The sequence below is a fragment of the Drosophila eugracilis genome, unplaced genomic scaffold (assembly GCF_018153835.1).
Source record: "Drosophila eugracilis isolate 14026-0451.02 unplaced genomic scaffold, ASM1815383v1 contig_2155, whole genome shotgun sequence".
In the NCBI taxonomy this organism is placed as follows: Eukaryota; Metazoa; Arthropoda; class Insecta; order Diptera; family Drosophilidae; genus Drosophila; species Drosophila eugracilis.
Window position 1 is genome coordinate 1959326 of NW_024573039.1, and position 27465 is coordinate 1986790.

The window sequence follows — 27465 nt, forward strand, 5'->3', positions numbered from 1 at the left end:
TTTCATAGAGATAGATTAGAACTGGATAACAGAACTGGACTAAATCACATGGAAGACTGCTAACATATCTGAATAGAATCGCATGCTGCTTATCAAAAATATACATATATTATTCACTGCTACAAAATATTCTAACCAAAAAGACCCTATAAAGTAGTTTATTGCAAAAACGTGTTAGGTTCACTGCTTGTCAGTAGGTTTAGCCAAAATTTTCCTAGAGATTAGCTTTTTCAATACCATTGATATTATTAGTCGTAATCCATTTGCACACCACAATCACTGGACCAAAAAAAAAGAGCACGGTTTTCACTTGCGTTTGCTTTATAATTCGTCATATCATAAAACACACACACATTTTCAGATGTTTTTTTTGTTGATGGTTTGGATCTTCAGTTCAACATTTTACTGAGTTTAATTTTTATACATTAGAAAAAAAACTGAAGCGCATTTTTAGTTGCGCGATCCGCGTCCGAATCCTCCGCGGAACTCAACCTCGCCAGCGCCGGGTCCAACATCGCCCTTCTTGTCCACTCCGCTGCCGCCGGGAGCACGTCGGTAGGCGGAACGGTCCTCGCCAGTCTTGGTGGCGTCACCAGGTCCGCGTGGGCCGCCAGCGGCGGGACGGGGACGGACGGTCTCCGAGCGGGCTGGGCGCTTCAGCGTCGAGGGGACAATCTCGGGAGGCAGGTGGAGGTAGCTGCGCAGCTCCTCGATACCCTCGTTGGTGAGGTACCAGTAGTAGTGGCGCCAAGCGAACTGCTCCTTGACCAAGCCGCGGGAGTGCAGCGACTTCAGAGCCTTGATCACATGCAGGTTGGGGATCGACTCCAGTTCCGGGTGCTTCTGGGCATGGAAATCCTTCTTGGCCACGATCACGCCCTCTTTGAAGAGGTACTCGTAGATCGCGACACGATGGGCCTTTGGCATAAACATTCTGCACAGACAAAAAAAAATGAATTAGAATGGGATTTTCAGGGTAGTTTAGGTACACATATATCTGATATCCAATTCACACATTGTTTATTGAGTGTCTGAAACTCGGCTCTTTGCTCACAGTAAAAAAAAATAAATGTGTACATATACTCAGGAACAACATTGGGCATATATTTTCCCGGTGCGACCATTTAAAAATCTGTTTTATTCGACGACGATTACCTGGATTGATTTGCAAACACAAAGTTACACGAACGCGAACGTATCGTAATACTCCCGCTGTAAGTAAAAGAGAATTTAAAGGTTTTAAATTAGGAATTTTAGTAAAACAAATCGCGGAGCACACGCACTCACCGGAAACGTGAAGACGAAAAGAAAGGGAAACGGAAGGGATGAAAAGAAGAAGACGGCTGGCAGCGTGGCCGGACTATGGGAAAATGTCCCAACAATCGACGCGCCATCGATGCATCGATATTTTCTTAGGCACATTCCACGGTTCAAAATCACAAACAAATCAAGGAATTAAGTTTAAGACGTTGCTTCTGAAAAACTAAAGCCTCCATTTTCTGGAAATAACCCAATAATGTTATGTTCATTTAGACTAAATTATTTAAAGGATCAAACAGCTAATTCGATAGAGACCAAGTTGCCGGACTGTCAAGTATCGAGTGCAAACGTACCAATTTGAAGAGAAAAATTGCTAGTGTATACACCACACCATTTATTTATTTTTGCAAATGTAAACTTATCGATATGATATTGTTGTCCAATAATCGCAGTTCCCACTTGTTTATGTTTTTTTTTTAGCAAAATAGTAATTTTGCAAGCACACTAAGTACGTTTCTATCGATATCGAAATTACCGCAATAAGACATTTTTTTCATTATACTTAATAACTTTGAGAAAAATTAAAAGAAGTTTATCTATATAATATAAAATAAATAAATTAATCAATAATAATAAATAGATAAATTATTAAAAAAACACTATGTAAAATCAGTTGTAAAGTCGACTCGGAAATTGGAGTCGGTGCAACACAAGCGCTTGTTTGGGTAACGGTTTGTAAACGTTATGTTTTCATTTCGCAAAGAGAACGGTTCAAGATACGAGGGATAAAAAATTTTAAATGATAATTATTTATAATTTATTTAATTAATAATTTAACCAAATTTGTTTTTATCATTCCGCAAGGTCATTTTAATTTCATCAAGTTCTTACATTTTTTAAAATTTTAAATCGGTTTTTGTAAGTCTCAAAATTATTTTCATTTTTATTTTATCAAGTTCTTCAATGTTTGAAAAAGTTTTTGTAAGTCTAATTTTTGTTTTAACCGCAATCAAACCATGCCTAATCAAAAATCATATTAAACTGAACAGTAAATTCTTAGATATTTTATGTTATTTATATAATTATGTAAAATAATTATTTTAAGTTTATTTAAGTTTTAATAATTTTATATAATTACAACCATTTCTTGAATAACAAATATAAGCTTTTATTAAAAAAAGTTCTTAAACTAATACAAATATCTTAATCTATTTTAATTTAATTTCTTAACCTAATATAAATATATTAATCTATTTTAATTTACGTATTTTAAGAGCTTCGAGATCCCTATTCCGGTAGTGGCAATTTATTTTCGATTGGTGGGATAGACGTTGTTTGTCCTATTGGTTGCTTGGAAGGAACCACAGGTGGAAGACTAGGCTTCTTCGCAGGCAGCAAGAGGTTTTCCAAATTTCCGAAGGGCGCCTCAATCGCGATGTAAGCAACGAAAGCAAGGATCATTGTGAATCCAAAGTCGCCCCAGAATCGTAGCATCTATAAGGATTCCCAATTAGACACCGCAGATGTTTATTTATATGTAAAGTTTAAAACTTACCACTTGGTAGTCACTGAAGAAGGTGTTGGTGCGCGTAAGGCCGGCGTTGAGGCCCTCGATGAACATGTGAAATATATAGGCGGAGTAGGAGAGCTTGGACATCGGCTGCCAAAGTGGAGAAGAGAGGAAGCTGTTGGCTAGTCCTCCGTACCCTTGCATGCAGGCAAATACCACCCAGCAGAGGCCTAATGGCCAGGCAATACGGGTAAAAGTCAAGTTAAAGGCCTCTTCTAAAATTGACGGTGTCTCCGAATTCTTGGTATACCCATAGATCGAAAACAAACAGGTGAAGAGCAACGCCAAGCTTAAAAGCCAACCCAAAATAACTGCAATGCGGTTGAGCTTAAAGGATTTTCCCCGGTTAACATGCAGGAAATACCCGAAGAGGATGCCAATGAGATAAGGGGACGCCCGAGTGTGTGTGGAGAAGTAGATTTTCTTCATTGCATCGTTGGTAACCGACAAACTGTAGAAAACAAGGTAATTCATATTAAATTCACAATAATTTCTATTACATTTTTAAATATTTATACTTACAGAGAAATGTCCTTGATCACCATCATGCTAAAGAGGCACGCGGCTAGGAGCAGCATAGACACAAAGATCACTGCGGCTGCCTTCCTTTTCCATTTATAGAGGCCGATTAAAAGAAGGGGTGCAATGATGTAGAGCTGCATGTCGACAGCGAGATACCAAGAATGACCCAGACACTGTGTAATGTGATATGATATTAGCAAGATTATGATTGAAAATGATTACTAAATATAATAACTTACGATCTCGTGGGTTGCATAGTTCTGGACATACAAGAGTGTCCAGTACCAGGTGTTCTCGCACAAGGAATAATCATCAAAGTTCACCGATCCGTATAGTGGGCCGTCACCCATTCTGGGCAATATCTTCATGTAGACAATAATGGCCAAAGCCAGGACCGGAGTGAGACGCAGATAACGATGCAGATACATTAGAGGTATGTTGAGTTTTCCTTTGGTCCTGTAAACATGTATGCCGATAAGGATCATTAATCCAATAAAAAATGATCATAAACGACGGTGCTACTAAATCCTCTAGAGATTTAAAAGCAACTTAAACAGTGTTCTACAGACTTTATGGCATATTTTCATAGATTATAAAACCTCTAGAGATTTTTGATAAGCCCGTACGTACCTTTCCATTGCTCGGAGGGCAATCACCACCAGTAAAAGGCCGCTCAAAAAAAAGAAAGTGTCTACCGAATAAGCTGCATGCTGTATAAACATGCTATAGGGCGATTTTAGCCACTGTTATTAGAAAAATGTATAATTAAAAATATAGTCAAAAAATATTAAAATTTAACTTAACTTACCCTACTGACTTTAACATAGTTCATATTGGGACCGAATGCAGACACGAGATATACATGGCCATAGACAACCCAGATGAAAGAGATACACCGAATTCCATGAAGGCAGTCTATTACATTGGGATTGCTCCTGGTGTCCACTAACCGGAAAAGAACTCGGCAGTTAGCCCGCGCAGAGAAAGCCTTAATCCACAGATTAAGGGGTTCTACCAGAGGGTTGGTTATCATATAAGCTAATGAGTATTAGAATATAATCATTATGCAATACTTACTTTTGTTCTTGGGAACTATATAGTCATACAGAGTGGAGAGGGTAACGAGCACACCCAATATCGATAGCACAACACTGCAAGTATTTGGATGATGAAAATTTCGTTCTTTTTCGGGGTATTTGCAAAGATTACTTACATTGTGAATATAGTAAGGCCATCATAAGGTTCTCGATCTGCAGTCTGACATTTATCCTCCCTTACTAGTGGCTCCTCCTGATTCAGTTCTATATTGAGGAGATTCTGTAATAATTTTCGGATCATCGTGTCCATATGGGCGGCAGAACAGGAGGCAGGAAAGCAGACCGCTGTCTTGAGTTTTAGGTAGCTGGAGATACTTGGAGCCAGTGAAATCTTAGCGAAACAGTACTTTCCCTGGACATTGTGACTGCTCGTGACAGAATGATCTATGCCAAGGCACTCGTCATAGTTCCCAAGATCATACAGATTTCCATAGAGGATTCCCGAAGGCAGCGAGCCCCATGAGTCGATCACTGTGAAGAATGGAATATGTGTTAAATACATTGATGTTATATTTACCAAGATTGATAAATATTTTTGGCATCTATAACAATTTCAGTTCAGTGTAACGGCCAACGTAATGTTTTTTTTATCTTTAAAACTATTTTTAGTTTTTATCACAAACTTACTTCTCAGGGCCCAAGCCTTGGATGCCGACATATCGTTTCCAAGTATTTGGAGATCTGCCAAGCAGCGCAGATCCTCGACAGAAGGCAGTCGCGAATGTTTATTATTATATATATCCTGTGTCAGATCGAATATCGTTATGTTCTGGTAGTAATCGAAAAACTCCACTGCCAAACGTCTGAGCCTGGATAAGGTGTGGTAGGATTCTGATTGTGAATCCACTGATGAGTCTTTTGTTATCTCCAGACTACTACTTGCACTGGCCAGCGCCAGGAACAAAAACAGGAACGGAGTAATTAGTCTTAGACTGACCATGTTGATTGGTCTGAAGTAAACAATAATATGGTTGCATTAGCTGCCAAACGCTCTTATATATCGAAGGCCGAGACTTTGATAAGAAAAGGGCTGCCTTTATTAATGTTATCATGGAAAAGTGAGAATCTTAGTTATTGTTTGATAATCGCTTTTACGTCCAGGTCCAAATAGGTCTTTCTGCAACACTTCTAAACAAATTGTTGGTCAATGGTGACTTGAGATATTCCTAACTTTTCCAATACTAACTAAGTGGATTAGTCGTAGTCGCCAATAATTCGACGAATCCATAAATTTGGTCTAGACGACACGAGACGCTTTTGTGGAAATATTTTGGAAAACAAATGGATTGAAGTGTTGTTTTTGTGGAACTGAGAAAATCACTCCTTTCAGACGAAATGTCGGCTATCGCTTGGACTTTAATCAGTTAAGGTTCCTTGAGCAATGTTTAGATTGTGATCAAAGATTGGGTAGTCATTATAATCTCTATAATCTTCGCCGACAGCAAAAGTTAGTGGAATGCATTGGGTATTCTATTATACTATTTCATTTTATATTACATAAACATATATGTATGTAGGTATTAAAGGCATCAGGGACAAGAAAAAGGTAAGAACAAAACAATTACATGTATGTTCATTTGAACTATGCTAATCTGATAGACCACCATAATACTTGGAATACTATCTGGATTGGTAATCATAAATTTATTCAAAAACAATATTCGTCACAACCAATTTCAGCTTAATTCATACTTTCGGTAGTCGAGGGCTGAATAATAAAAAAAAAAATAAATATGTTGTTTTTCTTAAAGAGGCGTTAGCTATATACATGTAGTTTGATAAGGATGACTTAAAGAGCTACTAAAAGCTAGGATAAATTAATTTGGTTTACCACAATATCTAAGTATATTTATTTTCTAAAATTTTGTTTGTAGCACTCTTATATAATATATAGATAAAATCTCATAGCTATTTTTTGGTGGTATGATAATCACCATCCTTTCCAAATAATTCAAAATCTTAACAGCAAAGTTTAATCGTCTCGCCCTTTTTTCCAAAGAAAGCTTGTTAAGTGGACGTTCTGATTATTGGGTGATTAAAGTGCGATTGGTTCGTTTTCATTATTGCTTATATGCATATCAAAATGGTTATGCTGAGCAAATCACTTCCCCGAACAATAAACCTGAATTGCTTAAAAGGAATTGTTTATACACCGATAAGAGGGAATAACAAATCTATTTATGGTTCCTTACAGACTTAATTCGGTTTATTTAAGACGATGCCAATCAAGTTGGGCAGCTTTCCTTGAAATTAGCCACTGATAATCATTGATAATAGCAGACAGTTCCCCCAATAATCTTCAAGTACTTTTTCGAGTCACCTACTAGTGCCATATAATGCACAGGCGCTTTGGTATTACTCAGAATGCCACTGGAGACTGTTCGTTATCATTAAGTTTATTGATAGTGTTATTCAAAATCATTCACCCCGTTTTAATCTTAGCCGTTCAAGGGTTAATACCTGGGTAATTGATTTCTTGCTTTTCAACTGAGTTGAGTGATGACCCCGGCATTGAGGAACTTGAAATCGGTCAAAAATGTGCAATATATATATGCCAACTATATATTGGTCTTAGAAAAGGTTATTACAAGTATTTATATATACATTCACATAAGATGAAATTAGCACAAGTAATTTTGTATTATTAAGTCTAAATAAGAAATTATTAAATTGATCTTGATAAAATATTTTAAAGTAATATTATTACCGAAAATAATATTATTAAGATTAAGTAATACTATAAAGATAATCTTGAGACTCTTAAAAGGCTTGACAATTTGAAATAGATTTGAAGATTAAGACTTGATGGAACAGCCCATGGAATAGAGCCCTATCAGTACTAACCGTATGGGGGCGATTCCTAGTACCCGTCAAATAATCTTCAATTAAGTTAGAATTTTCGTTCAATGTTAATCTGAAAACTGTGGCCATTTTTCGATTTGACATGACAGAATCTAAGTTCTATAGTGATATGGCCAATTCATTATCGCTAGTGGAGTCCTCTGTATTATAAGTGCCTCTACAGCGGGAGCATTCCAATCAATATCACTTAGACCATAGACTGAACAATATGGTTAGGCTAGGAATAACCCTGTGGCTGAGCCTCCTCACTTTAGCCGGAGTCAATGCCAATATTACCAACATATTTGCTCTTACCAACAAACAACTTTACGCAGAAAACTTAGCTGAGGAACAATATTTAAATGTTTCCAAGCTAAGGAGCTTGGCAGTGGAGTTTTTTGATCACTACTCTAATGTTTCCCTGGCGGACATATCATTGGATCTAAACGTAAATGCGGGGGATATAAAATGCCTAGCGGATATGGCTCTTCTATCCAAGGATCTTTCATCTTTTAAATACTGGACCCTGAAGAGTAAGTGCCAGTCTGCGTTAACCAAGAAAATCTTAAACAAACTCGCTTGATCCTTGTACAGTGATTGACTCCTGGGGTCTGTTACCATCGGGAGTGCTTGTGGGAAACTGGTGGGACTTGGGTAATTTTGACGAGTGTATTGCTATAGACCACGCTGTGACCACCTTTCACAGTATTAAGGGCAAATATTGCCTCTCCAAGTTAGCACTAGCTCCGAGCGTGTCGTCGATGATGGTCATTAAGACAGCGGTCTGCTTTCCCGCCTCCTGTTCCGCCGCTAACATGGATACGATGATGCGAAGACTGTTTCAGACCCTTCTAAACGTGGAGATCAGCGCAGACAAACAGATTGTGGACGAGGCTACGTGTCAGACCGCGGAGAAGAAGCCGTACGATGGTCTAACCATATTCACCATGTAAGTAAAGCTACCATAGTTTCTAATTTATGATATGTATATCAACGTGCACTTCCAGAGTCATCCTATCCATAATGGGAGCTCTAGTGGGTCTCTCCACGATCTATGACTACTTTTTTAGCCAGGATGAGAGTAAGTATTTCCCAGTACAACTTTATTTTCTATAATAATATGTAATATTTACTTATAGAAACGCTAAATCCAGTGGTCAAAGCTTTCTCGGCACGTGCCAATTCGCGAGCTATATTCCGCATCGTAGATACCAAGTCGAACCCAAATGTCATTGACTGTCTGCATGGAATCAGATGTCTTTCTTTCATCTGGGTGGTCTATGGGCATGAGTACCTAGTGGCTGCCAAGTCACCCAACATTAATCTGGGTGACATGTTAACAGTAAGCTGAATATATTTAAAATTGAAAATTGTATTAACTTATCAATATGTTTCAGTGGCTTAACTCCTTCTATAGCGAATTTGTACTGCATGGTATCTATGCTGTGGACACATTTTTCTTCTTGAGCGGACTGTTGCTCGTGCTGATTGCTTTGCGGTCAATGGAGAGGTTGGTTGTGGACTAAATCATTTATTTTGTTTAGCCACTGACTTTAATCCAAACTTTTTCCAGAACCAATGGAAAGCTTAACATACCCATGATGTATGTGCATCGTTATCTTCGGCTCACGCCCATTCTGGCTTTTGCCATACTCATCTACATGAAGATTCTGCCTCTGTTGGGAAATGGTCCACTGCAAGGATCAGTAAATTTTGATAATTACTCAGCCTGCGAGGACACCTGGTACTTGACACTCTTATATGTACAAAATGTGGCAACCAATAAACTGGTAAGCTTTTCTGATTATCTTCTATGCTATCCAATATATTATCCTCAACCTCTTGCAGTGCTTAAGTCATTCCTGGTACCTGGCCGTCGACATGCAGCTCTACATCTTTGCACCATTTCTTCTTATAGCCCTATACAAATGGGGAAAGAAGGCAGCCGCCGGAATCTTTATCCTTATGCTACTTCTAGCCTGCTGTCTGTTTAGCATTATGGTTATTAAAGATCTCTCCCTGTAAGTATATTTATGAAATAAGAATGCACCCCATGTAACCCCAAGCATTTTTCAGTGGAGCACAAGGTGATGAATCTATGAGAAAGCTCTACTACGCAACAAACACCCGTGCCTCACCCTATCTCATTGGCATCTTATTCGGGTACTTCCTACACATTAATCGGGGCAAGGAATTCAAGTTGAACTTCTTCATTGCCCTCTTGGGATGGCTTGTTGGCTTGTCACTAATAGCCACCTGCATGTTCGCGGTCTATGGCCAGAATACTTTGCCTATTGTGGAGGAGGCTTTCTATGTGACCCTAACTAGGATTGCCTGGCCACTGAGTCTCTGCTGGGTGGTATTTGCCTGCATGCATGGATACGGAGGACTGGCCAATAGCTTTCTCTCTTCTCCACTTTGGCAACCCATCTCCAAGCTCTCCTACTCCGCCTATATATTCCACATGTTCATCGAGAGTCTCAACGGTGGGATTACGCGGACCAGCACCTACTTCAGTGACTACCAAGTGGTAGGTATTCAGATGATACTAGAGCCGGGTTGACAACTAAAAGAACCCTATTTTTTCCTTTAGATGCTTCGATTCTGGTCTGACTTTGGCTTTACGCTACTCTTCTCCTACTTCATGCACATCCTAATCGAAGCACCATTTGCTGGTCTGGAAAGTCTTCTGTTGCCCACAAAGAGACCAAGTGCTACGCCAGCAGCAGTAGCGCAATCCAAGTTTCCAGAAGTGAAGACATCAGCCAAGGAATCTGCAGTAGAGGAAACTCCAAAAGCTATACCCACCCCAAATGAAAACGAATTTGCGACTGATCCAGAAAAAACTGCTGTTTAGATGTCATGCTTAGGATTTTAAAAAATAATCTATAAAATATATAGTAAATTCCTAATAATTTTTAACAAATTTAAATGATTTTATTAATGATTGCACATCTGTTTAACACCCAATAAGAGTGTGGAAGAATTGAAATTTATGGATAAAAACAAAGTATCTAATCATTTTCGTGTTACTTAATATGATAATTTTCTTAAAATAAAAAGTGCTTAGTATAGAATTTAAATATAATCAAGTAGTCACAGTTTCGTTTTTCCAAATTATTTGTAGTATATCCAAGTTTTTTTTACTTTTTAACAAATTGTATACCACTGAAATGAGCGTGAATTAAGATGATTGATGATGATGAGATTAAACTTTTTTTTTAATCCGAAAAAGTAGATAAAGTTCTTAACAAGTTCTTGGTAAGTACTAAATGTTTTCGTTTTTGTAACTGATTGATTGTTTTTATTATATATCAACACAAAGCTAGGCGTCACCTAAATGATTCATTTATTTGAATTACCAATTGAAAGTTGGGCATCACCCTGTGACTAATAGTTAATTGCTTGCACTTTGTTGTGATAAGCGTAATGAATCGTTGAAAGATTCTTGATTGCACTCCTTTTCAACACAAGTACTTCGACATTGAAACTACTAAAGCCTTGGTATTTCAAGATTAGATTAATAGTTAGGTAGTAGTAGGTTTTGTTAAAATTTAAATAGGAACTGATAACAAGCTTAATTTCTAACTAAGAGTCCAATATTATGACTCGTCGGCTTTTTCTGCGCTCTTGGTAACCAATTTCGGGTTAGCCTGCTCAAGATCAGTCTGCTTATCTGGATCGACCTCGTGTCGGTCAATAATCTCCGCATTGGGCTCAATTTTGGCCTGCTCGTCTTTGACTGCTGGCACTGGCGATGGTCTTCGATTGGGAAACATCATGCGCTCCACACCATCAAGGGGAGCCTCAATAATAACGTAGAGCACATACGACATAACCAGAGTGAACCCAAAAGTGGACCAGAAGCTAAGCATCTGTAATGATTAAAATAAACAGGTCAATATCTTTATATTTTGGATTGACTTTAGTAAGCACTTACCACTTCAAAGTCAGAGAAGTATGTATGTGTTCGGACGCGTTTATGGTTGACTTCCTGAATGAAGATATGCCAAATGTATGCGGAATAGGAAATCTTTGAGAGTGGTTGCCATAGAGGCGATGACAGAAAGCTATTAGCCAACCCACCGTAGCCTTGGATGCAGGCAAAAACCACCCAACAGAGGGCTAGAGGCCAGCCAATTCGGGTCAGTGTGTAATAGAAGGCTCCTTCCAGAACTGTGGGTGATTTACCCAGTAACTTGGCATATGGATACATTGCAAAGATCGAGGTGAACAACATGGCCAAGCAGAGGAACCATCCTGTCCAGACTACGAGACGGTTAAGCTGGAAATTCCTGCCACGTATCAGGTGCAGAAAGTAACCGAAGAGGATGCCGATTAACCATGGTGCTGCATGGGTATGGGTGGCATAATAGATCTTCTTCTGGACTTCCGGAATGTGTGAACCATCTCTACAAAGAGTAAATAATTAGCCATGTATATTACACAATGTCAGTATTGTAAACTTACGAAAATATAACTCCATAATTATTTGTTACTATAGTGGCAAACAGGCAAGCGGAAGTTAGCAGAATGAGCAGCAGGATGCCGGCCGCTGCCTTTTTTCCCCATTTAAAGAGGCCAATTAGCAGGATCGGTGATAAAATGAAGAGTTGCATATCCACAGCAAGGTACCAACTATGACCAAGACACTAAAAAACATCATTCATTAATTAACAAAACAGAACACTAATTAGGTATTTAACTAACAATATTGTCGGTGGCGTAATTTTGCACATAGAGCAAGGTCAAGTACCAGGTATTATCGCATATGGAGTAATCAAAGAAGCCCGTCGAACCGTACAAGGGGCCATCGGCGAAAATTGGTATCATCTTGACATATACTAGTATAGCAACGGCTAAAATCGGAGTTAAGCGCAGATATCGGTGCAGATACATCAGAGGAACATTTAACTTTCCTTTAGTTCTGTAAGCAATTTTAGTTCGTCTAAATCGAACACTGTATTTTCTATATCAAATTACTTACTTCTCCAAGGAGCGTAATCCTATGGCCACTAGTAGCAAGCCACTGATAAAGAAGAACGTATCCACCGAGAATGGAGCGTATAGTATAAAGTTGGTGAATGGTTGCGTCATCCATTTCAAGTTATCCCTAGGGTTGATGGCAGGTGCCTTTAAGGCGACGATATACTCGTGGCCAAATATCACCCAAACGAGAGACATGCATCGCATACCATTCAAGCAATGGATTACATTGGGATTCATCTTGTTGTCCACAATAGTGAACAGGTCACGTGAAGTGGCACGGGCTGAGAAGGCCTTTACAAAAGAAGGTAGCTTACCTACAAGATAGAAGATAATAATCAAACACATTTCATTGGACTCCGCTTTTTACTTACCTTGTTCTGGACACAAAAAGTAATCGTAGAGGGTGCAAAGTATCACTGTAGTGCAAAATATGGACAGTAATACGCTGGTCCAGAAAGCCAATTGATCAGTCTAAATAGGATAAATCATCTGTTGACATTACTTACATGGTGCATATAGTAAGGCCATCAAAGGATTCACTCTCATTGGTCCTGCATGTCTGCTCGCTAATCGAAAACGAATCGCTTGGATCGCTAATGGCCAGGAGCCTCTGTAGCAGCTGCTCGAAGAACTTCTCCATGGTATTTGCTGAGCACGATGAGGGAAAGCACACTGCGGTCTTCATGTTGGTCATCGCCAGCAATGGTGTTGTGTAGCCCAGCCACTTGTAAATTGGGAGCTCCAGAAAGCAATATTTTCCCTTGATTTGATGCGAATCACTTATGGTCCCATCTGTTTTGAGGCACTCATCGTAGTTCCCCATGTCGACGATGTTACCATACAGATAACCGGCCGGAATTGAGCCCCACGAATCAAGCACTGGAAATAAAAAGGTCTTATAGAAACCTGAGATCAAGGCAAAGAATGAGTTTCACCCACTTGTTAAGGCCCACTTCTTGGGTGTTGTAAGGGCTGTCATAAAATTTGCCATGTCTGCTAGGCAGATCAAATCTTGTGCGTCGTACCGCTCTCCGAGAAGGTGCAAGTCCGTAGCTGACATATTACGGAATTCTCTAAAAAACTCCATTCCCAAGGAACGAAGATCCATGAGCCGTTCATGGTTTGCCACGAAGGAAACTTCATTCTCCTGTGAAAGGATATTCTGGGTAGGCAAAGCTCCTTTGGCTACCGCCAACCAAATGATTAACACAGTTCCCGCTAGCCTAATCATCTTTATTTTTTGAGCCTCCGTTAACAACTGTTTGCTAATCGCTCTTGAATAGCTCATTTATATATAAATCTTTATCTGTACAGTTCAACAAGTTATTACGAATAGATAAAAAGCCTGCCAAACACCGAAAGTATGTATATGTTAACAGTTCTCAATAATCACAGCTAGAGTACAGACCTTGTCCAATTCTATTTAGTTTGTTAATCGCCTAGCCGTTATAGAATTTGGGAAAATACTCAACCAGATAAGCTTTTTTCTGCTGTATTAGATTTTATGAAATTTTCTTAGGATTTCAAGTTTCAAACCACAATTTAAACAAGAAATTTAGTAATGGCAATGTTGTGAAATCTTTATATGTATATAGGTTATTTATAAATACAAATTATTAAAGCTCAGATCTTATGTATAAACTTTATTACTACCGGCTTAAAGTAATTGCTTGTACTAATTTGGATATAATTTGAAATACGCCCAATTCACTGTAGCTACAGCAGCCGTGTTTTATAATCGATTTAGTTTTCCATAAAACTTGTATATAGTAAGTTAAACAACAAAGTGTCCAGCAAATTGTCTGTCAGTTGTCCGTCATGTTTGTTTCCGACAATCGAAAACTGATCGTTTTTCAGAGCCAAGCTTTTCCAGTGTCTTGGACATTGAACGCTTTTCTTTATTTCTGATATCCTGTATATTTTGTTTAGCTTTGATTACGTTTTTTGGGAAATTAAAATTGGAACAAGTTTTCACTTTTTCATTTAGGTTCCCAAGCAAAAGTCCAGGGGAGTGGTACAGACAGGTTTTCAGACACATTATTGACCAGACTCACATTTCTGGGTTACGCAATACATCAAGGTTAAAACAAGTAAGAATGATATAGTCAAATGAACCGACTATTTGATACCTGTCCTGTTTTTCAAACGCTTTTACCTCCTTAAAAACGATATTCCAATTTTTTTATATAACGATTAAAGATTATAATACACTTCAAAACTGTATTAGAAGGTCGATTGTTTCTGAATATATCGGGATGCAAAATATATATTTTTTTAGTCTGATTAAAAGCTTATTGTACTCTACATATAACTATATGGACAGTAACATATCCTTTACTGTAATCAGATCTTAATTTAAGTTCTAATTGCAATTAGTATGTATTATGCACGCAGGTTTTTGAAACTTGTTAGCCAACCAGTGAAACCCATGGTTTATTTGCATACAGAACTGCCACAGTTTTCGTCAAATATTTTTGAAACTCATGGCATAAACTGGTTTCCCGGCGATTCAGTATGAATGTGAATTGAAAGCGAGAGGTTACAATTGTCCAGGCCCCCAGACCAAGTCAATCTGAGCAAAGAAAATTCAGTTGCGCCAATACTTATAAAAAAGCCAACGCTGTTAATTACTGTGGAAATGATTAAATATATCTTGAAAATCAAATGCAACAGCGCCGCAGTTAGACTGAAATTGAAATTCATATTATTATGAGAGCAATTCGTGACAGCCCCTTATTTTTGGCATAGTGGAACAAACCCATTAAAAAAGCCCAATCATTTTCAAATGGTCCAGCAACTTTCACAGTTTCATTGTAAATTCTTTATTATTCTTGTAGAGATAGTTAATTATAGCTGTAATATACATTTCTGTTTTGTTGAATACCTTCTAATCTATATGCGTGCTGTCAGCACGTAATTATAAAGAGCGATTATCTTGCATATCATTATCAGTACCAATATAATATACAAATTTATGATGTTAGTTAAACTTTTTAAAGCTTTATCATCTTGAAATCTCTTATTTAAAACCAAATTTAGGGGCGAAGATACATAAATATGAAACTAAATTCAAAACAAAGATAATCTTGCAAGATTTAAAATTTATTAAAGAAAATTATTATATTTTTGGTGTAATGCATAACTTACAAGGTCTTTGAACGATTTGTTGAATTTGGAAAACTTCAAAATTACGGATGTAAACCCACGGTGCGTGTAAGCTCACCTCTTGAAAATGCACTGTTCGCTAAGCATTATGCATAGTTTGTGTTGCACTTACGATCTATAAACTGCCGCAAAAGTAGTGCAAAAGTAATTGTTGCCACGCACTGAACTCGTTGATAACCGCCGGCAGTCGGGGTCTGCGATTACGAGATCCAGACGGACAGTCAGCCTAACAGCTAACCCGTCTAACTAGTTGATTTTGGGGCACTTAATCCACGACGCCCAGGCTCGGTTGGCACTCCGCCTGAGTAAAGTCATGTGGCTCCATCGCTGACCAGTGCCAGTTCTGATTGGAACGGCCTTCCGAGCGGTACGGCCAGCGCTTTATATTCCGTATTCTGTAGTCCGTAGTCCGCATTCAAATCGATCGGTCAGGATGTTAAGCCATTCCCGCCTTTTATTGCTTACCGCTTTATTGGGTGTGTTTCTGGGACATATCTCCGCAGATCCTGAATCCCAGAATACACAGCTTGACGATACTGTGACGCGGGAGAAACGGGGCACCGTAACTCTGGACTTTGGGCTGCTCCTGCGGAATTTGCTGCTAAAGAGCGCCCAGTTGTCCTCGGCCAAGGCCAATCTTGTGCGGACCACACGCCGACCGCCCACGACCACTACAACGACGCCAGCTCCACCACCACCTCCTCCGCCACGGATCCGGAAACCTTTCTGGCATCCGTTCTTCAGTTCCGGTTTCCTACCACTTGACTACTCAGACTTGGCTGATCCACCAGCGCCACGACCAACAGCACCTCCCCCGCCCGCTGCGCAGCCGACCAGACGCGTACGTCCACGTCCTCGCCCGACGCCGCCGCCACCGCCTCCTCCGCCGAACTATGACTATGACTACGACTATGATGCCCCGGCACCACCCCCTGCCCCCACTGAAGCTCCTCCTCCCCCACCACCTGCCGCTCCACCACGCCCAAGGCCACGGCCACGTCCTCGCCCGCCGCAGCAGCAGCCTGATCCTCAACAGCGGCAGCTCGGGGGTCGACTTATCTATCAGTACGCACAACCTACTGGTAAAATACGAAACCTTTTAACTAACTGCCGTACAATTGGGTTCTCTCCGACACTTTGCAGATACCTTCTTTAGGTCGCGAGCCGAGGCGGAGGCGGCGGATGACCCGGACAGTGGAGATGATTCCGTAGCAGTTTCAGATACGGATTTAGGTGCGAATGCAGATGCTGCTGATGGAGCTCAACCTAATACTCCTACTGCTTCAACTGCTCCGCGATTTTTGGTCAACTACGAGAGTGATAGCGACTATGGGTCACCGCCTTCAGGACAGCAAGATCCACCTACGGCACCCGGAATTCCCGCATCACCCCAGGGCTATTTCTCAAATTTTGATTTTGGCAGCATCACCCGCTTCCCGACTCCCAATCATCAGCAGTACTTTTATAACTAAGCGGTATAGTTTCTCATTTTACCTTTTATGTGACAACGAGTCACAGTTTCGGAATATCGTAGCTCATATATTGCAACGTGCGGTTAAAATTGACCGTAAACTAGTTATAAATATAAGTATACTTTTTTTATTCCCAGTTTTGCATAGTAATAATTATAATTGAAATAAAGTATTTGAAAATTTGTTAATAATGGCCGTTTTTAAGCCCTCGATAACCACTATTATTTACGAGAAACAGGTCAGGCACTAACTTAATTTTCAAAACGTTTTTTAACGTAAGCTTACGCAAAGAAAAATAAATATTCTTTTAGTGAAGAGCGCCAAAATTTCCAAGGATGGTACTTTAAAAACTTACAAAATATCGATAGAGTTTGTTTATATAAATAACACTTTTTTAAAGAAATGTTTCTTAAACTTTGTACGTATATAAACATTTGATTTTCTAACTTATGAAAGCTCATTCAGTTTAATAATACCTAATAAATATTATACAAGCTATTGTGTATATTTTCTAACCATTTAACAAAGCAATTTATCCTGACATATGTGATTTTGATCATTTTGACTGCTATAATCTTATATTCTCACCTATTAATAATTTAAATTATTTTTCTGTTAATTGCTGTAACTTAAAAATTGTTACCTATCGAATAATCTATCGGTAGGTCTCAGTCCATTTGGGTATCGTAATATCGATTGGCGGCAACACAAAAAAAAACTTTATTAATTTTTATTTATTTTGAATTGCGTTGAAAATGTTTAATACAAGTTTATGAAAAAGAGTCATCCCTCCCAATAAATCATTCATAAATATGTAAATCATTTTTTCCAAAATTGATATATACTAATATCGAGTTACAAACAAATACGGTATCCTAAAATCGATAGCCGATAAGCCAAGACAAATAACGCCTCCTGATATCGAAGAAAATTAATTAAGAAAACGAGTGAAGAAAAGTTGGAAAAGAATATCGTTGCGAATTAGCCGTAGATGGGATCTTCGAAGTTCCTCTGAATTTGGCGCTCGGCACCTCGAAATGCGTAGCAAATGCGGAATCGTGAACGCAACGCGTGTGCAGTGCAGGGCATTAATTCCCATTCCCAATCGCAGCAGGGCAAATAACAGCAGCAGTGAAGAAAGCGACGCATGAGGAAAAATGCATACAGATGCGAAAAACAAAAGCCAGCCGCGCTGATAAACAAGCAAGCACTAATTAATTTCCAAATGTAAGCCATCGAAAGCAGGAAAAGTTGGAATGGTTATATTTTTTTTTGCCAGATTTATGCATTTTCCACTGTCTCCATCCCTGTGTGTGTTCGTGTATGTCTGTGCGCTCGTGTTTGTATGTGTGTGTGCATACTGTTCTTTTTCGCGTTTGCGTTTTGGCCAATAAATGCGAATTTTTGTGTGTTCCCCCTGTTTAATTGATTGTCCCTCGTAATATCCAATTCGACCAAACATTTTCCCCGAAAATCTCAATCAAACATTAAGAGTTTGCATATTTTAAGTGCTACATCTGATTTCGGTGCGACGACTCCCATTCAATGTGTGAGAAAAAGACAGCACCAGATCGACCCATACAAGTGCGTTGCAATTGTGTGTGTATTTGTCTGCTCCCCCGACGAGCGTGAGTGTGTTTGTGCGTGCGGTGTGCAAGCAAAACAAAATTAGGCGATTCAAAACAGTTGCAAAATGCAAAATACATCAGTTTAATCTTCATACACAAATTGGTCTCGAAAACAACTTTTTAATCCGGAGCAAACATAAAACAATAACAACTATCGCAGCATCATCAATTTAGTGCGCTCTTAATTTTACGCCTTTTTCTGTGTGTGCCTTGGTCCGCACCCAAAAAAAGTGGCAATACAAAATCAAATCGAAAAATTATTCGTTTTTCTGCCACAAACCTAATGAAAAGGCGAAAAACAAAAGCCAAAGCCCCAGAAAAAGCACGAATTGAATTGAATTTGTGTCGCCCAAAATGCAAAACAACAAGCAGCCAAACCGCACACACGTCTACATGAATATGCATATGTATGTCGTATGTGTATGTGTATGCGTGAGCGACATGGCTGCTCTTTGTGCAATAGTGTGTGGCTATGAAAAATAGGCGTGTTTCTGTTTCGCGTCGCAAGTAAATAATTGCAGTCGCACAAAACAGCGGGTTAATTATATTGAGTATATTTTTTTGCAAAGCTGATAATGGAAAACCGGAGCTCCGAAGGGGTCCGAAATCCGCATCTTTAGCCGGCGGATATTTGCAGACGCCCGCAAAACGCCTCCGCATATGTGCATACGTATGTATGTATTTCGATGTATGTGTGGATTCGCAACGGCGACAAATGCACCCCTTCGGTGCCGTTACTCCTTGCTAGCGCCAAAGTGTGTCTCGGACATAACGACTGATAAATATCCTGCAGCGATACCCTATCAACCTTAGCTACCTTAGCAACCAGAATGTCCCCTACACCACGTGTGCATCCCCTGCACTATCAACCGCCTCCTTAACCCTGTAATACCCCAAAGAAAACCCCAAGTTTTTCCACAACTTAACAAGTGAACTGTTAAATGTCACACCGATTGCTGGATACCCTGAATCACATGTGCATCCCCTGCACTGACATCCCTAAGAAAAGACGCAGAACTGGTCAAAAAGCAGCTGACAATTTGGTAACAAGCTAAGGAAAATAGCCACAAAAGAAACGCCAGCAATAAAAAAAATATTTGCGATAAGGCCTGTTCTGCGTGTGGAATGCTGAGTTCCGAATGATTTATACAGTGTGTGTGAGCGTGAATCACTTGATCGATTTGATGATAGTCGGCTTTTGGCTTTTCCCGTCTGTCCAGTCGCTGTCCAAAACACAGTTACCACTGGCCCTGCAAGCCCCGCCCATTAAACCATTTTGTTTTCAGTGTTTCAACCTGAAATCCTCAAAAATCTCGACCCTTTTGAAAATGACTAAGACTGGGCATAGTCTGTGACTGTGATTGCGACTGACTAACCGGAATCGCCTTCTTTTCGCCCCTCCCGATCGTACAGACAACCAGACCAGCGGAGTCGTCAACTGGAGCTGCAGTCAAAGAAGAGCACGCAGGACGACCACTGAGTGAGTTGGGCTAGAGCATGAGAGAGCCATGCCTTCGGCACGACCTGGTAGTCTCAAGGATCCGGAAATAGCCGACCTGTTTAACAAGCATGACCCGGAGAAAATCTTCGAGGACCTGCGCGAAATCGGCCATGGATCGTTCGGTGCGGTCTACTATGCCCGCTGCAATCTCACTAAGGAGATTGTGGCCATTAAGAAGATGTCCTACACCGGCAAACAGAGCCAGGAGAAGTGGCAGGACATTCTCAAAGAGATACGGTTAGTACACACACTTGAATCAATCTACAGCGAAAATGCGTATCTAATCAACTAACATTAATATACGACATGACAACAGCTTCCTTCGCCAATTAAATCACCCAAACACCATCGAATACAAGGGGTGTTATCTGCGCGAATCGACCGCGTGGCTGGTGATGGAGTACTGCGTGGGCTCCGCCTCGGACATCATCGAAGTACACAAGAAGCCACTGCACGAGGACGAGATCGCCGCCATCTGTCTCGGTGTGCTTAGTGGCTTGAGCTATCTGCACTCGCTGGGGCGCATCCACCGCGACATCAAGGCGGGCAACATTCTGCTCACGGACAACGGCGTAGTTAAGCTGGCCGATTTCGGCAGTGCTGCCATTAAGTGCCCGGCCAATAGTTTCGTCGGCACGCCCTACTGGATGGCCCCCGAGGTGATCCTGGCCATGGATGAGGGCCAGTATGACGGCAAGGTAGACGTGTGGTCTCTGGGCATCACCTGCATCGAGCTGGCGGAGCGCAAGCCTCCCTACTTCAATATGAACGCCATGTCGGCGCTCTATCACATTGCGCAGAACGAGTCTCCGACTCTTCCGGTGAGTGGTAACTGAAGTGTAATAATTTCCTTAGAATCCTTGGTTGTATCTAGAAACCCACCATCTAGATGTATTTCAATTCGATTATGTGAACTCTAAAGATGTCAAATAGTTCTTACTTAAAATACAAACATATTTTATTTTTTTCTTTACTTTTTTCTTTAATTAATTTGAAAATTTAACCCTTGCAGAAGAACGACTGGTCAGATGCGTTCTGTAGTTTTGTTGAACTGTGCCTCAAGAAGATGCCAGCGGAGCGACCCTCGTCGGCAAAGCTGCTGACCCATGCCTACGTGACAAGACCGCGTTCTGACACCGTGCTGCTGGAACTAATTGCACGCACCAAGTCCGCTGTGCGCGAGCTGGACAACCTCAACTACCGCAAGATGAAGAAGATACTCATGGTGGACACCTGCGAGACGGAAAGCGCCGTGGGCGACGCCGACGACCAACAGGATGACCACGCCGGCGGCGACAGCAGCAAGAGCAATAGTATTACTTCGGAACACTCCATACACTCGGTGGGTGTATCGGCAGCCAGTAGTCAGGTGAGGATAAGTTCTGAACGTTTCGTTTGTTGTATACTGAGCCACCCACATTACTCGATTCATTCTTGCAGAGCTCCTCATCCAATTCCATACCGGCTGCGGCACAGAATCATCACCATATCGCTGCGCACCACCACCAGCAGGCGGCTAGCGCCGCTGTGGCGGCGGCAATGCACCACCATCATCATCCACACCAGCAACCGCCTCCCAGCTGGCCAAGCGGCCAACAGGGGCAGGTCGTTCCCCCCGGAGCAGTGTCCCGTAACTCGTCGCGCCATCGTAACCGGCCGCCGCTGCCTAACATAATGCACAGCATGAACAACAATGTTACGCCAACCAACTCGGCCTCGGTGGTACCGGCGCCAGCGCCTGCTCCGGTTCCCCCGCCGCCGCTTTCCGTTCTACCGCACCTGAGTGCGATGGGTCACGTTGGAGGCGGAGGCACAGGAACCGGTGGTAGCGGCGGAGGTTCTCCTGCATCCGGCGGACCCCTGGCGGATCGCATGCAGCCCATCCAGCCGCGCTATCTGACGACGCCTGCCGCCCAAGCGGCCGTGTATGCGGCCAGCTCCGCGTCCTCGCAACAGGCCATCTCTAATGCAGTCAACGATCATGGGCCAAACAACTTTGCCACCATACGCACCACCAGTATCGTAACCAAGCAGCAAAAGGAGCACATGCAGGTGCGTTTTCACGTTTTGTTTATTAAAACTCCTGCCTTGGCCGTAGATTTCTGTGTGCGCTCTCTCATTGGGCTGAGTCCAGGAGAGTCGCCTGGATACAGCATAGATAATCCACCTCCATGGGCACTCGACGGGGTCACTCCTAAGTTTTCGCGGTCCAAGCACCGATCCAAGCATCCCATCCTGCGCGTGTGCCTTTGTGTGTAACCCGTCCTGTCCGCATCAATTAGTCGGGAGTCAACCGTCGGCTAGCCAATCCATTTTCCCCTTCCTAGCTCGCAGCAGCGCTTCAGCTATCCCCATGTCTTCTAACTTTTGCCCTCTACTACAAGCTCTTTGTTGTGTTTATTGTTTTACTCCCGCATCCTCGAACAGGCGCGCTATAACTTCTGTTCGCAGCTGTGTGGTGGCGACCACATCAACAGCGAATGCCGCGACGGCAGCCGGCGGAGCGAGAGCAAGCAAAAGACCGGCAGCAAGAAAGACCCGAAACGCCACTGTCCCTGTGTAATTTCCTAGCCAGAGCGGAGGCGCCCAATCAATTGAGAAATAAAAGTTTTAAAAGCAGTCGCTGCCGGTACCATGTACTTACTGTAGTTAGCCGTTGCTGTTGCAGTTGCAGTTGCATCCGCCATCACATTTTAACCGAAGTCGCCCCATTCTCGCCAGCCTCTCTCCACTTGTACTCGTTTTCCACGCTCTCCGCCCAACCACTGTCCCTGGTCATTGGCACGCCCTCATGGCTTAAAAAACGCATCTGTTTTACGTGTCGCTCAAATGTAAGCATTTTCTATTTGTTGACAATTGGTTTGTTATATGCTTGGTAGCTAGGCCAGTCCATCAACCACAATACACCGCAACAGCCCAGACAATAGCAATGTCAACTTGTCGCCGGTTTGGGGGTTGAACTTTGGTCAGCTCTAGACTTAGGAACCGTTTTTTTCAGACATTGTGCCACGATAAATATTCATTCCAATGATATTACAAATCATAACTTTTTAAATGTATGTATTTGTTTATTTTATTTGGTATACTTGTATCGCTTATCTATTTGTTGGTCCCCACAGTCCCAAGTAATCTAAAAAGTCAATTTTTGCTTCTTACTATTCGTCGAAATTCCATAAGTTAAACTTTCCATAACTTCATAATTATTATTAATTAATTATTATTACATACCAATACTCGTGTTACACAGTAAACTCGATTTTTCGTTTAAAACTTAACAAACAAGAAACAGTAAGACAACTGGGCATTTTAGTTCAAAAATTGATTAGGTACAATATATATCTACATAAGTAAAAGCTATATTCTAGCTCTGTTCTAAAATAAGGTTTGAAATGACAAGTTTTAACGAAAAGGAATATCTTTCAACTACTATAATATGTTTAGTTCGACGGCAAATTGATCAAAATGGTGTATCCAGAAACAATCCTAAGCTTTATTAAAACACTTACACAATGTGTTTTGATTTATGGAATGGTGCTATGTTGGATGCTTTTCTGCTGGATTCAACCTTATCTCTTCCTTAATCTGTATTTTTTTTACAAGTCAATTATTTTTGCTTTGCTGGTGGTATTCTTTGAAAATTAGCGAGTCCGAGGACTTTCAACTAGAGATTTTTAAAATATAATTTGTGTTTAAAATTAACTCTTTAGAAGCCCATCGTCACGGTCAAAATTTTTCATTTGAATTTCTTAATATGTACTAAAGAAATATATTTTTATTGTAAAATTGCTAAATTTTGATCTTATAGTTTTACGCGTGGAATTTCGACTGTATATATGTATACTCTATCCCAGTGATAACGGTACTTTTTCTATCGAAGTACCTAATTAGATCTGTGCTAAGATTTAAAGGCGATCCAAGTCGTAATTCCTGATAAGGAAGGTCACACTAGCAAAAACCAAGCTTCAAACCACATTCGACATTACAAGCGGGAGTTACTTAAAGCTTAAGTTGACTGTGGAAAACTAGTAGATCTATTGCATTTTCCGCTTCAGCAACTCTTTTGCGCTTTTAACTTAAAAATAGTTAGCTAGTAGTAAGAATCCGTATACGGAAACCAAGAGGCCGAGGACCCAATGATATGTCCAAGGTTTGCGCCCGTTGAGGTTATGGTTGAGCTGGAGTTCGGCAGCGGTTTTGTAAGTTACAGTTAGTCGCAAAAGTAGTGTAAAAGTTGCCGTAGTGGTCCAGCTGCTGCTATTCGCATTTCCACTCCTCTAACCATGTGCATTCTTTGCCCCACTGTGCGCCATCACATCATCCACGATCCGGCAGGAGGAGATGCACGAACAGATGTCCGGTTATAAGCGTATGCGGCGCGAGCACCAGGCCCACCTGGTCAAGCTGGAGGAGAAGTGCAAGGTGGACATGGAGACGCACAAGACGGCCCTGGACAAGGAGTACGACACACTGCTCCACAACTTTACAAGGGACCTTGACCGGCTTGAGGTAAGTCTGAGTATAGGGTACGGGGTACCTAGATGCACCACTAACTGACCATTAATCGGTTATAGACCAAGCACCAGCAGGACGTAGAAAGGCGGTTAAAGCAAACGAGTGCCGCCGAGAAGAAACTACACAAAGAGATTACGCTGAAGCAGGAGGGCGACCGCAAGGTGTACGACCTAAATCGCAAGAAGGAGTACAAGGCAAACAAGGAGCGTTGGAAGCGTGAGCTATCTATGGACGAGTCGACGCCTAAGCGTCAGCGCGACCTAACCCTGCAATCGCAGAAGGACAACCTAAAGCAGCATGAGGCGCAGGAAGAGCAGCGCATGCTGCAAGCCCAAAAGCAGTACATCGAGTTGGAGATGCGCAAGTTCAAGCGCAAACGCATGATCATGCAGCACGAGCACGAGGACCAGCAGCTTCGAGACGTAAGTGAACTTCCCAAAATTCGGATTCTATAGCCTAACACTTTTATATGTATAGGAACTTGGGAAGAAGGAGCAGCAGCTGCAGCAGGCACATGCTATGCTCCTTAAGCACCACGAGAAGACACAGGAGCTGGAGTACCGTCAGCAAAAGAGCGTACACCAGTTGCGCGAAGAGCAGGTGAGTCCCACGGACCTCTACAATATTGACACAAACACATACAAATCCCTTTCCCTCCATATAATTGCAGATAAACAAGCAACACGATACAGAGTTGCACAATCAAAAAGACTACATGGACCGCATCAAGAAGGAGCTGGTGCGCAAGCATGCGGTCGAGTTAAGACAACAGCCTAAGAGCTTAAAGGTACAGATATATTATATGTCAAATGGGGGATATTCAGATTGTAATAACCCTTATCTCGTGCAGCAAAAGGAGCTCCAAATACGCAAGCAGTTCCGGGAAACATGCAAGACGCAGACGAAGCAATACAAACGCTATAAAGCGCAAGTGCTGCAGACGACACCAAAGGAGCAACAGAAGGAGGTCATCAAGCAGTTGAAAGAAGAAAAGCATCGCAAGCTGACGCTGCTAGGCGAACAGGTTAGTTTCAGGCCATATTATGGGGTACTACAACAATTTGCGATACGACTATAAAACCTACAAACGAAAGTATTATACTTAGAAGAGTTAAAGCGGGGTTGTTGTACTTTCATAGAGATTGCCATTTTATTTTGTTATTAAAAAGACAAACTGGGTCATAGTACATTCATTTCAATCATCAATTGATTTAATAATTTTGTTTTTTAGTACGAGCAAAGCATTGCGGACATGTTCCAAAGTCAGAGCTACAAACTAGACGAAAGCCAAGTGATCGAGTGCCAACGTACCCACGAACAGCTAGAGTACGAGCTCGAGATGCTCACTGCCTATCAAAACAAGAACAAGAAGCAGGCGCAGGAGCAGCGCGACCGGGAGCGAAGAGAGCTTGAAAACCGCGTCAGTGTCCGGCGAGGTCTGCTCGAAAACAAGGTAAGCGTTTTATCCATATTCACGGAGCGAGCAGACTGTTTGACCTCCGATACATAATTTCTGTTTTCACAGATGGACGCCGAGTTGCAGCAATTCAACCAGGAACGCGCCGAGCGCTTGCGCATGAAACACGAGAAGCATACTAAAGAATTGGAAGCATTTGATAATGAATCAATTGCCCTAGGTTTCAGGTAATTGGAGGGACTAAAACATTTTCCATAACGGATGCTAACTTTTTGATATTCTTTACAGCACTTTATCACTAATTGAGGTATCCCGTGAAGCCTATGCAGATGAGGAGGGAAGTCTGTCTGGTTCAATGATTAGTTTAGCCCATAGCAATAGTTCAACAAGTTTTCCGGCTGGTTCGCTATAGCATAGACAACAAAACGGCCAACCACAACAACAAGTGTTTAGTAATATAGACTACATCAATTTTAATGGAAATTATAAAGCCAACAGTACGACAGCAACAACTATAAACCGACAAAAGCAACAAAAATCGCAGCTGAAACAACAACAATAGCAAAAACAGTCCTGGCTAGCAGTGTTTTCGTAGGATCAACCAGGCAATCAATTATCGAATTCGTTGATTGCATCAAAACACATGAAAACTCATGTATTTTCTAAAAGTTATAACAAGCTAAAGCTGCAATAGTTTTGTATTAAAGGAAGTTCGATTGGAGGAGGCAACAAGATACTAACATTTGAAACCATTAATACAAGATCAATCAAAAACAAAGAAAAAGAAAACAAACATAAATAAATAATTATATATGTAAGCATAAATGTCATACACAAACAATAACACAACAAACAAACAAACAAGAAAACAAGCAAACAAAGAACAACATCAAACTTTGATATGCAAAGTGTTTAAATTTACGTTTAAATTCTAATTTGATATTATTACCTAATAACTGAATCAATCGCTATTTTGATTTGTTAACCATTTATATATATATTTGTGCTCTCGCACTGCAAAAATGTCACGAACAGAACTAGGTGTGTATTATTTGTTAAAACTCGCGGAAACTAGATCATTCAAATTGCGTTCGTATTCGGATTAGCGAGAATTTTAAATGTTATTTTTCAATTGATAGTCGAAAAGGGGCTGCGATCGCAGTTCTGGACACACATCGATTGCCATTTTTTGCAAGTTGTTAGGTTCAACATTTTCGGTTTACGTTATGTTTTTGACTATTTTGACTCGATTCAGATAAAAGTATTTTTTATAAAAGAAAAATATATTAAATTTATTATTTTATTTGCTGTACAATAAGTTTTATGGCCAAAATTATTATAAATCCAGTAAATATTAAAATGCTAAAAGTTTCATTTTGTTTACACTTAATTTAGTTTTGTTTGTTATAACAAAAAGGATATAATATATATATATATATAAAACTAAAATAAGCCTATTTTAGAGTTAATTAATGCAAATTGCAAAATGCT

At 40.8% G+C, this 27465-nt stretch overlaps 6 protein-coding genes across 7 annotated transcripts; 3 read left to right on the top strand and 3 right to left on the bottom strand.

Annotated features, from left to right (window-relative positions):
* Positions 1 to 303: 303 nt before the first annotated feature.
* On the bottom strand, positions 304 to 1330 carry LOC108105098 (40S ribosomal protein S10b). Its single transcript, XM_017211533.2, has 3 exons — positions 1288 to 1330; positions 1156 to 1212; positions 304 to 934 (listed from the first exon to the last, which is right to left on the bottom strand). Exon 3 carries the CDS (start codon positions 931 to 933, stop codon positions 451 to 453), a length of 483 nt encoding a protein of 160 aa, XP_017067022.1. The 5' UTR covers position 934; positions 1156 to 1212; positions 1288 to 1330; the 3' UTR covers positions 304 to 450.
* A 1217-nt stretch (positions 1331 to 2547) lies between these two features.
* LOC108104997 (nose resistant to fluoxetine protein 6) lies at positions 2548 to 5389 on the bottom strand. Its single transcript, XM_017211374.1, has 9 exons — positions 5077 to 5389; positions 4566 to 4920; positions 4430 to 4503; positions 4161 to 4363; positions 3983 to 4095; positions 3592 to 3808; positions 3353 to 3525; positions 2816 to 3281; positions 2548 to 2754 (listed from the first exon to the last, which is right to left on the bottom strand). The coding sequence occupies exons 1-9, from the start codon at positions 5387 to 5389 to the stop codon at positions 2548 to 2550; spliced, it is 2121 nt and encodes a 706-aa protein (XP_017066863.1).
* A 2129-nt stretch (positions 5390 to 7518) lies between these two features.
* On the top strand, positions 7519 to 10189 carry LOC108104996 (nose resistant to fluoxetine protein 6). Its single transcript, XM_017211373.1, has 9 exons — positions 7519 to 7823; positions 7885 to 8239; positions 8298 to 8371; positions 8430 to 8632; positions 8688 to 8800; positions 8864 to 9080; positions 9139 to 9311; positions 9367 to 9820; positions 9884 to 10189. Exons 1-9 carry the CDS (start codon positions 7520 to 7522, stop codon positions 10145 to 10147), a joined length of 2157 nt encoding a protein of 718 aa, XP_017066862.1. The 5' UTR covers position 7519; the 3' UTR covers positions 10148 to 10189.
* A 667-nt stretch (positions 10190 to 10856) lies between these two features.
* Positions 10857 to 13510, bottom strand: LOC108105004 (O-acyltransferase like protein). Its single transcript, XM_017211381.1, has 8 exons — positions 13219 to 13510; positions 12786 to 13158; positions 12651 to 12724; positions 12278 to 12593; positions 12001 to 12217; positions 11761 to 11942; positions 11231 to 11702; positions 10857 to 11165 (listed from the first exon to the last, which is right to left on the bottom strand). Exons 1-8 carry the CDS (start codon positions 13508 to 13510, stop codon positions 10893 to 10895), a joined length of 2199 nt encoding a protein of 732 aa, XP_017066870.1. The 3' UTR covers positions 10857 to 10892.
* A 2300-nt stretch (positions 13511 to 15810) lies between these two features.
* On the top strand, positions 15811 to 16916 carry LOC108105002 (formin-like protein 5). Its single transcript, XM_017211378.1, has 2 exons — positions 15811 to 16526; positions 16588 to 16916. The coding sequence occupies exons 1-2, from the start codon at positions 15878 to 15880 to the stop codon at positions 16914 to 16916; spliced, it is 978 nt and encodes a 325-aa protein (XP_017066867.1). The 5' UTR covers positions 15811 to 15877.
* Positions 16917 to 17811: 895 nt separating this feature from the next.
* LOC108105070 (serine/threonine-protein kinase Tao) lies at positions 17812 to 27011 on the top strand. Of its 2 annotated transcripts, XM_017211491.1 has the most exons (13): positions 17812 to 18143; positions 19958 to 20282; positions 20362 to 20866; positions 21058 to 21414; positions 21486 to 22097; positions 24378 to 24551; positions 24617 to 24979; positions 25035 to 25157; positions 25228 to 25344; positions 25408 to 25581; positions 25789 to 26010; positions 26083 to 26201; positions 26263 to 27011. In XM_017211491.1, the coding sequence occupies exons 2-13, from the start codon at positions 20053 to 20055 to the stop codon at positions 26384 to 26386; spliced, it is 3120 nt and encodes a 1039-aa protein (XP_017066980.1). In that variant the 5' UTR covers positions 17812 to 18143; positions 19958 to 20052; the 3' UTR covers positions 26387 to 27011. The 2 variants fall into 2 exon arrangements, with proteins under 2 accessions (XP_017066980.1, XP_017066981.1); XM_017211492.1 differs by lacking the exons at positions 17812 to 18143; positions 19958 to 20282; positions 20362 to 20866; positions 21058 to 21414; positions 21486 to 22097 and adding an exon at positions 23975 to 24241.
* The last annotated feature ends 454 nt before the right edge of the window (positions 27012 to 27465 follow it).